This window comes from Malania oleifera, chromosome 13 (genome assembly GCF_029873635.1).
Source record: "Malania oleifera isolate guangnan ecotype guangnan chromosome 13, ASM2987363v1, whole genome shotgun sequence".
NCBI lineage: Eukaryota > Viridiplantae > Streptophyta > Magnoliopsida > Santalales > Ximeniaceae > Malania > Malania oleifera.
In genome coordinates, this window is record NC_080429.1 from 5,944,301 (window position 1) to 5,954,529 (window position 10,229).

Genomic DNA, 10,229 nt, shown 5'->3' on the forward strand with positions numbered 1-10,229 from the left:
TTATCCAGTAATTGCTGCAAATGTTCTTTTAATTCTTTTAATTCTGCTGGAGCCATTTTATATGGAGCTTTAGATATCGGTGTTGTCCCTGGAAGTAGTTTAATAGCAAATTCAATTTCCCGATCAGGAGGTAATCCAAGTAACTTTTCTGGAAAGAGATCCGAAAACTCTCTTACTATTGGAATATCTACAAGTTTCAATTCCTTTCCTGGCGCTTCCTTTATATAGGCTAAGTATCTCTGACACCCACCTAGAAGCAGCCTCCTTTCATGAATAGCTGATAATAATTGCGGTGAGAGCGCACACACGACCCCACAAATCTATACTCCAACTCCCTAAGAGGTCTGAATACCGCTTATTTCTTATGACAATCGATACTGGCATAGTGGGCGGCTAGCCAATCCATTCACGAAATCATATTGAACCTATGCATGTCAAATACTACAAGATTGGCTAGTAGCATTTTCCCCTGACTATCCACTAAATAGTCTATAAGCACCCTTCTACATATTACTACTGATCTCGTCGGTGTGGCTACTGATAGTTCGGTGTCTAACATTTGACTTTCTATCCCACATAACTTGATGTATCCCAAAGATATAAAGAGTGGGTGGCATCTGAATCAAACAAAATAATAGCTTTATTTGAAGATATAAGAATGATACCTATCACCACATCGTCGGCTGCCTCTGCATCCCCCGGTGTCAGTGCATAGACCCGCGCCAAGGCGGTGTTCCTCTGCTAGTTGCCTCGGGACGCTTGATTGTTTCCCCGGTAACGATTAAGAGCGGGTACATTAGCTAGCGGCACATGATAGTCGCTCGCAATATGGCCAGACCGACCACACCGATAACATGCATTCGACCCGATTCGGAATTCCCCCCAATGCATCCCCCTATTCTCTTTCAGTAAGTGAGAATATGTTATTATCAGTGTGTGGTAATATGAGTTTTAGTGTTCCAAATATACAATCATTATTTATGACTCACTTGAAAAATAAGCAGCTCGAAATCTATCCCAAGTATAGGAGTTTAGTCGTGTAATACTTAGCTCAAGGGCCAGATCGTCTCTTCAGGAAATGCAGTTTAATTCCAAATTTTATGTAATTCCAACCAAAAATGAGAAACAAAAGAGTCACTGAACACAATTCAGATTCGGGTTTTTCGGGATGTTCGAGATTTTCTTTTTGACGAATTAAAAGTACGTGCAATTTAAATTATGAGCCCTAACGCGCACTAAATTAACAATGAAAAACAAAAATCCTATATTTAATTAACCAGGTAAGAATTAAAACCCACATTTGAACTTCAAACAATAACTAAAGACGATAATTTTAAGCAAGAAATAAAGCTTGCAACTCTAAAAAAAAAAAAAAAAAAGTCAATCAATCACAAACTCAAACAAAAATTAAATTTCAATGCAATCAATAACGCGAACCAAAATTAACTCTTTAACAATTAAACTATGAACGAAAACACGATAAAAATTCAATATCTAATTAAACAAAAATTAAAAATAATTAAAACCCAACCAAAGTTAAATTCTAGGGAAGAAAACCATTTTGACTCCTAAAGAAAATACTTTTTTTTTTCTTTTTTTAGAAATTAAACCGAACTTTAACCAATTAAAAAAAATAGCTCAAGCAAAAATTAAATCTAATGCTAATATTAATTAAGAGAGAAAGAAAATAACAAACTTTAATAATAACACCCAAACAATATTTAAAAATTAAAAATTTAAATAAAATTCTACTAAAAAATAACAATTATTCAAATATTTTAAAAGCAAGAACAAAGGAAAGCTAAGGGAAAAGAGAAGAAAGAAAAAGAGAAAGAAAAAGAAAGAGAGAAAGAGCAAGTCGTGGCTGGCCGTGGAGAAGAAGAACAGTAGCGGCAATGGAGGAGCTTTGGGTCTTCAGCTATGGCAGCAGCAGAAGCAGAGGTAGGCTTCGGGTTGCAGAGCAGCAGCAGAGGGCAGTAGGGGCGGAGGATTGAAGGAGGAGCAGCAGCAGCTACAACAGAGGGGCGTGACAAAATACAGCAGAGGGAGAGAGAAGAAAAAGAAGGGAAGAGATGGCGAGAAGAGAGAATCTAAACAGCTCTCTATCACAGCTCTCTCTCTAGATTCTCGATCTCTCTTTCACATATCATCTCTCTCTCTCTCTCTCTCTCTCTCTCTCTACTCACTCCTTCCTCAATCTTTTTCATGTTTGGACAAGACCTACCATAATAGAGAGCTTCAAAATCTTTGCTTGGGTCTTCCATATCTAAACACGAATCAACAAAAGGTAAAGAGCCAATCCCTTTCCCTTCAGTCTTCTTTTCCTTTGTGATTTCTTGAATTGTCTCTCTATTTTTTTGTATTTTTCTTGAGGTTCTTTTTTATTTTTCTTGGGGTTTCTTACATGCCAAACAGGGTTGATGGGTGCTTGGGTTTAGTTTTAACTTAGGTCAAAAGGTTGGGTTAAATTTGGGTTAAGCTAGGATTAGATTATTAGACTAGGGTTACTTGGATTGGGCCAAGCCTATCAGGTGACATTTAGTTTGGATTTGGGCTTTGAGTGATTGGGCCTAGGAAGGGCCTAGATTGTTAGGTGGGCTAATTGAACTGGGTTAAAGGGTATTGGATTGAAATTGGACTTGGGTTATTGGGCTAGTCTGGCTAGGATTTAAAGAAATTAAATAAGGTCCAATTGGGCTGTGGCAATTTAGGGCTAAGGAAGGCCCAATTGAGCCATAGGGTTTTAACTTGTTAGGATGTGGGCTTAGGTGAAATTGGGACAATTGTCCTAGGTCAAAGTTGACCTGAGTCTTGGGGTAAATAGGTTAGATCCATATCTGGGTTGGGTCCATGGGTCAATTGACTCGGACACGCGTAAAGTTGACCTAGGTCCCAAGGTTGAGTCTAGGGTAATTGGATATGGGTATTCAGATTCGGTTCGTAGGACTCAAGTTTTGGTTTTTGGATATAGGTATTCGAGCTTGACTTTTGGATTTTCAAGTCAAAATTTGAGGGAAAATTTTGGGTTCTTTGTTTGGGAAATTTCGAATCCAATTCAAGTCCCTATTTGGGGAATTCCTTTGGGGTTCTTTTGATTATAAATTTTGTTAAGATTTTCTACGGCTTTTGAAACTACTTATTAATAACTCAATCTTAAATTCAGAAAAGTACCAATGATATTCAAGAAAAAAAAGTACTAACCTTTTAAATCTTCAAAAACTTCCCTTTTTGCTTGCTGCTTCCGCTCAAAGTGCTCCCTTTGCTCTTCAATTCAAAATCCAAAGCTCTTTAGACTCCCAACGTGCCAACTTTCCAACCCCTTTCATTCTTAGTTTTTTAATTCTCTCTTTATTTTTCAAACCTCTCAATTTCAATCTCTCAACCTCTTTTCTCACCTTTTTTTTTTCAATATCCATTTTTTTTCTTTGAAATGCTCTATTTATAGGTCAGAATGAGAACCTCAAATTAACTCTGATTGGTCAATCAAATTTGATTGATCAATCAAAATTTGAAGTTGAGTAATTGATTTTTGTTTATTTTGATTTGCAATCACTAATCTATTATTAACTAAAATTTTTCTTGTGATGTATATGCAGGTGTTAAGATAGAGGAGCTGACCCACTAGATTTTTATTTTTAGTTATTTTTTATTGTATTAATGAATATTTACAAAGTAATATACAAATTGCAATTAAATGAGAGATCATACTTTGAAAAAGACCTAAGAGAACACTACAATTAAAATAAGAAAAAATCAAGTTTTGCTATGTAATGCCCCAAACAAAATGGGGTGTCTACAACAATCATATCATTTTGGGAGAATCAATGATCATAATAAAAATAGATCGACTCATTATTTTTTTATTAAATCATAAGGGAATATATGTAATTTTGCCTACAGTTGTGCATTTGTGATCCATATAAAATTATAAATTATGATTTTTGATCTTTAAAGATATCAATATTAAGGACTATTTCCACCATTTCAACTTATTTTCAAAGTAATTTACTTTTTAGATTGTGTCTGAATCAAGAATCATGAAATAGCTCCAATACAATATTATTAGAAAGCTCCCATATATTTAAGAGCATAAAAATTAAATTTAATATTAAATTTCTTTCAAATTCACGCAAATTACCATTAAGTAAAAATGTTCCAAATTAAGCCCTATGAATTCATTGGACCACAAAACAAGAGTGGCAAAATTGTAGGAGCTGATTAGTGATAAATAATAATAATCATCATTTACTCTTTAAATCAAATCCTCATAAGTGAAAACCTAAAAAAAGAATTGCAGAGTTCATGCTGGCGCCAACTTGGCAACCAGACTGTTCGTTGAGATTAACGGCCACATGGGTGTGGGGCTACCCTACAAATGCGGGTATGCCCCTCAATTTTCATTTGACCAAACTACCCTTTTGGAGGCCACCCCGTCCCACCACTATATAAGCAAGCCACCCCTATTTCCATGGTCACCTCTACCTCTCCTCTTGTTGTCTCTCGCTGTCTGTTTGTCTTCTGGGTTTTCTCTCTCTTTCTCGCCGGAAGAAAGGAAAGAGAAAACGGCAGAAAATGGCAATCTCCAGGGCTTCCTTGGAGTTTAATGTGGTGGCCATCATGGCTCTCATCTTCGCCATTGTTTTGCCTGCAGCAAATGCAGAGTCCCCTGCTCCTGCCCCAGCTCCTACCAGCGATGGTATGTTCCCAATTTTCATTTTCATTCTCATTTTTTTTTTCTTTTTTCCTGTTCGGCTGCCGAGAAAATGCGTGAAAAGGAAACATGAATAATTTGAGCAGTGCTTAGAGATATATTCATAACTGCTAACTTGAAAGGCTGTGTATTTTCCGTTATTTTCATTGCTAACTTGGAGCATTCAGGCCTCGTTTTTGTTTTGGATTTTAAAAAACAAGGAAAATGAAAATTTAAAGAAAATTCGGAGAATAGATCTTTAAAAAAAATGCCACATATATCTTTCTTTTTTAATTACGCTCGAGTGCTTCCATCTCAATACAACTTTCCAAGAAAATATGAATTGATTATTCCTTTGATGAAGGCACCGTCCCATATAATTTTCTTTTTCATTCATATTTCAAAATGTGAAAGTGTTACATTTGGAAATTTCGTCTTTGCATTTGCAAAACCAAAAAAGAATTTTGCAAAATTAGAAGTGAATAGCCTCTTTGAAAATTAGTAGCCAAAGTTCCATCCTTCACCAATGTATCATGGTAAAATCATTTGGCGGATTTTTGGAGAGATGAAATCCACCAAATAAACAATAACATACGTGTTGGACCAACTACAGAATTTCTCATATATAATGATGATTAGGGCTAATTAATTTTTTTTGTTTTTTTGTTTTTTGGGGGTGGTGTTTGGTTGCAGGGACAACAATAGATCAAGGGATTGCATACGTGCTAATGCTGGCGGCATTGGTGCTCACTTACCTCATCCACCCACTCGACGCCTCATCTCCCTACAAGCTCTTCTAAATTTGATTAATGGTATAGCAAGATCTAGAAAGTGATTTGAGGGAGGGGTCATTGCGGTTTTGGAGTGGGTGGTGTACAACAAAACTGTTTTTTTTTTTTTTTTTTTTGAGGGATTGAGCGATCATGGTGAGGTAGAGATTTTAGTGGAACAGTGCTTATTGTGTTTTCATCCCTTTCGTTTTTATAATTGATAATCTCTATTTGGGTGTCCATTGTTTTGTTCTTTTTCCTTGACTCTATATGTTTGCAAGATGAAATGGAGAATTAAAAAATTAGATTCATTTAGAAAGCATGACATTTTCAACGGCGAGCCCAGTTGAATTCAGTCTAGAAAGTTTAACTAAAATTCATTGTTGATACAGGGCTTCCAAACCTTTCTTTGTAACCATCTGATCAGAAACATTGCGACACAAGAACCCAAATCATATTTGATCATGGAATCTTGTAGCAGTGGTGTTTTTTCATCGCTAAATTTAGATATGAAAGCTCATTTTTGCTGTCAGGTTGTATTTTAAAGAGAGAATTCAATGAATTCCATGATTTAATGCATACATACAGTGCTAAATGCACAATAGATCTGCAAATAAATGAAATGAATTCTATTTTCATTTGCATTCCAAACAAAGCACAAGGCAAAACCCAAACTAAATATGATCAAATTCAGAAAATTTGGTTTGCCTCCCATTTGCAAACTAAGCTTGGCAGTGGGATGATATAGGGAATCTCATTGACTTTCTTTTTTTCACTGAGATTGGATAAAGTCTGAAAAAGCAAATACTCTGGACCTGCTGGTGTCGGGCTATTTGGAAAGAAAGGAAGACATGGCAGAGAAAATGTAAGAAGAAATAGCATAACACAAAACCAAACAAACATCATGACAGCAGCAAATTATGCGTGTAATGAGATTACCTCTGCTTTGTCAATGACACCAATACCAGAGATTGCCTTCTTGACCTTCGTAAGATAGCATTGATCATGAAACCTATTCCATTTCATGAAATCAGTACCTATGGTTTTTAAGCCTCCTCCAAAATCGAGCCAAATAAATTGCAAGCATCACGTAGATTCTGTCCTTCATACTGTTCAAGAATTCGAAATAGGCATTTCTCCATGAACTCTTGAGCACTAGAGTACCGCAAACTCCGAAAAATCCTACTGCAAATCCAAGCCCCATACCATAATAGTACCATGGGAATATTCCAAGCACAGCTTCATCTCCTTGAGTATTTCTATTGTCTTCATTGCCACCAGTAGACGGTGGGTCTTGAGTCACTTCGTCCCCTGGGCACCTTTTCAGAAGCGGGAGCCCACAAAGTTGAGGATTTCCCATGTAGACAGAGGCGTTGTAGCCTTGTAATTGAGTGCCTCTTGGAATCTTTCCTGACAAGTTGTTACATGATAAATCCAAGACACCAAGGCGATTTATTTGAGAAAGACTTGCAGGGATTTCACCAGCAAGATGATTCATAGACAAATCAAGAAAATCTAATGATCTCATCCGACCAATGTTTGAAGGAATTGACCCTTTCATGGAGTTCCTTGATAGATTCAAGCCCACCAATCCTTCAAGGCACGTGATTTCGCTAGGAATTTCTCCAGTTAGTTTATTGCTTGAAAGATCAAGGCTCTTGACAAGACGCACAGCATTTTTGTACTCCAACTCTTTTCCCTTCCAGCCCAAGAATGCATCTTCAACCATCTCATAGAACAGGTCACCATGAGAATTCCAATAAAAATTAGCAATTGAATTAGAATAAAGAAACACTCTTTTCCCTTCCACACCCAAATTCGCCTGAGCCATGGTAGTAAAATTGTTGATGCATTTTGGTATGTTTCCTGAGATGTTGTTTAGAGAGAGATCCAAGATTTGAATATGTGATAGGTAGCAGAGGCTTTGGGGTATGGTTCCATAGAATTGATTATCTCTTAAACTAAGGACAACCAAATCCAATAGGCTATCCCCTATCCATGCTGGTATTATGCCAGAAAATTGATTTTCTCCCAGATCAAGAACTGTCAACGACGTGCAATTTTGAAATGATGAAGGCAATTCTCCAGTAAAGTCATTGTTGCGTAAACGCAAACTGTAGATGCTAAATAGGGAGCCCATTGAGCTAGGAATATTCCCAGACAATTTATTGTTTTGCAAATGAAAAACACTTAATTTTTTCAAATGCATCCAACAATTGGGTAGGTCCCCTAAGAGTAGGTTGTCTGACAAGTCAAGATGCAACAAAGATTCTCCGGAAATCTTGCATAAGAACGAAACAGACCCATTGAATTTGTTTTTTGAGAGATCCAATAATGACACATTAGGAAACAATGATGGCATTACTGCACCGCAGAAATTATTAGAACTTAAATCTATTTTAATTGAATCTTGGAACTTCACAGACAAATTGGGCAACAAACCATCGATTTGGTTGTAGGATAGATTCAAGAGACTTAATCTTGGAGATAGTTCCCAAAACCAATTTGGGATAACATCTGAAATTCTAGCCCCAGAGATATCAAGCTCAGAACAATTATTTTGAGTTTTTAGCCACTCTGGGAAATGAGGCCCTAGCTTGCAACCGCTCAAATGTATAATATCCAATTTGAAAGGAGGAAGCCAGTCAAAGCTTAGGTTCAGAGCTAATGGATTGTAAGACAAGTCCAAGAATCGTAATCTGGAGAGATTAGACAGGTGAGCTTCAGAAATCATGCCCTCTAAAGAATTTGAAGAAACATCCAAGACCTCGAGTTGAGAAAGATGCCCAATATCTTCAGATATAGACCCATTTATTTGGTTTGTGCCAAGATGTAGTTCCCTCAATGATGAAAATGCCACAAGCTCAGGCAATGGCCCCCCAATTTGGTTGTGTGACAAGTCCAAAACAACAAGAGTAAGAGGAAGTCTAAAATGTTTAGGGAATGAACCACTGAATTGATTTGAATGTCAGTCCAAAATCTCGAATAAGTGCCCTCCACAACCGCCTAGTAGTGTTTCAAAAAGCCCTGAAAGCTTTTGGCTCAACTCATTCATATATAGAAGCAATGACTTCAACCCACATAATCTCCCAAAAGCTTCCGGAATTGGACCTTGCAAGTTGTTACTCGAGAGGTCAACCTGCACAAGGTTGCTGCTGAAGTTGAAAACCCATTGGTATATGGAAGAATTGAGATTGTTTTCAGAGAGATCAAGAACAAGAAGAGATGAAGAATGGTTAACTTGGTGGGGAGAGGGAGGAACTATTTGAGAGAGGCCACACCCACCTAGGTATAAGTGTGTTAGAAAAGAGAGACCATTAGTTGCTTGCTGCCAATCAATGGCACTACTGAGATTGACATCCCTCATGTCGAGGTATTCCAAATGAGGGAGATGAGAAAGCCACTCAAGATTTGAAAAATACATATCATAGTTCCAGCTGAGGTCAAGAGCATGCAAGTTAGAAAGATTTCCAAGCTGGTAAGGCAGTGTTCCACTAAAGAAAGAAAATGACAGATTGAGATATCTTAAATTGCTAAGGGAACCAATGAAGTCTGGGACAGGAGTATACCAACCAAAATAGTTTTCACTGAGGTCCAGATGATAGAGATGTTGCAATCCAAGCAGTGAAGAACTAATGTTACCTCCCAAAGAGTTGGACCCAAGGTTGAGCCGAATCACATGACCAGTTCGGTTGCTACAGTGAACTCCCATCCAGTTGCAACAATTTTTGTTTTCTTCATCAGTTGCCCAAGAAGAGAGAATGTCATCTTCATCGATGAGCTCTCGTTTAAACATGAGCAGAGCACGCCTCTCCCTTTCTACGCAATGGATGCCAGCATCTCTGACTCCAGAATCAACTCCAATCACAACCATCCTCATGCTTAGCAACACGACAATGTATGCGGGCAGAAGCTGAAACTGAAAGGACCTTCTGCACATTATGGTTATCATCATCGTGAACATGATAAATCGATAATTGCAATTATCATCGTAAAAAAAGGTTGCTATTTATATAACACCCTGGGGAAAGTTGCTCTGTTTTTCAACAATGTTGTCTCATCACTAGTCGAGTTTCAAGTCAAAGTCATCTATATATTATCTAATGCAACCCGTCTTCATCAATCGTAATATATATATATATACATACGGGTTGCATTAGATAATATATAGATGACTTTGACTTGGAACTCGACTTGTAGCTTGGGCAGATGAATTTTCCGATGAGATAATATTTTCATAAAAAAATTTAAAAAGATAGGGTTTCATTTCATAAGAAAGGAATCAATTCACTTCATATTTTAGTTACATATGGGACCAAAGAAACATTTTGAAGTATTTGATTTCGAGAAATTTATCAGATGCATTTACAGATGGAGAATGACAACAAATTGCCAATCCCCATCTAAGGAAAAACAATCCGCCCGGAAAATACCCACGTTTCACACACAAGAGTGTATTTTATTTTCTTTTTGTGGGAATTTCTTAGGAAACAAACATAGGTGTGCAGGGATTAAAACGACATCTGAGCAGTATTTGCCTTCCGCGTAGCAGGTTCGAATCTCATTCTCTTCCCCTTCTAGAAACCTAGACCAGCACAGATAACAGATGGTCCTTCCCTGTAAATTCTTCAGCGATCAAGATCTCAACTTTCCAATAATTCAGAGTTATAGAAGAGGTTCAAATTTAGGGTTTGACAGTGGCAGGGGCTTCCGTTTCCGTATTTACTGTAGTTTATGGTTTATGTGAGAATGGCGCCAAACGAGAAAGA

At 37.3% G+C, this 10,229-nt stretch overlaps 3 protein-coding genes across 3 annotated transcripts; 1 reads left to right on the forward strand and 2 right to left on the reverse strand.

Moving 5' to 3' along the window:
• Positions 1-4,320: 4,320 nt before the first annotated feature.
• LOC131145434 (arabinogalactan protein 41) lies at positions 4,321-5,700 on the forward strand. The gene is made up of 2 exons (XM_058094507.1): positions 4,321-4,696; positions 5,384-5,700. The coding sequence occupies exons 1-2, from the start codon at positions 4,573-4,575 to the stop codon at positions 5,488-5,490; spliced, it is 231 nt and encodes a 76-aa protein (XP_057950490.1). The 5' UTR covers positions 4,321-4,572; the 3' UTR covers positions 5,491-5,700.
• Positions 5,701-6,068: 368 nt separating this feature from the next.
• LOC131145433 (receptor-like protein EIX2) lies at positions 6,069-9,435 on the reverse strand. The gene is made up of 2 exons (XM_058094506.1): positions 6,400-9,435; positions 6,069-6,289 (listed from the first exon to the last, which is right to left on the reverse strand). Exon 1 carries the CDS (start codon positions 8,192-8,194, stop codon positions 6,491-6,493), a length of 1,704 nt encoding a protein of 567 aa, XP_057950489.1. The 5' UTR covers positions 8,195-9,435; the 3' UTR covers positions 6,069-6,289; positions 6,400-6,490.
• On the reverse strand, positions 8,429-9,400 carry LOC131146720 (receptor-like protein EIX1). The gene has a single exon (XM_058096477.1). It carries the CDS (start codon positions 9,398-9,400, stop codon positions 8,429-8,431), a length of 972 nt encoding a protein of 323 aa, XP_057952460.1.
• Positions 9,436-10,229: the final 794 nt, after the last annotated feature.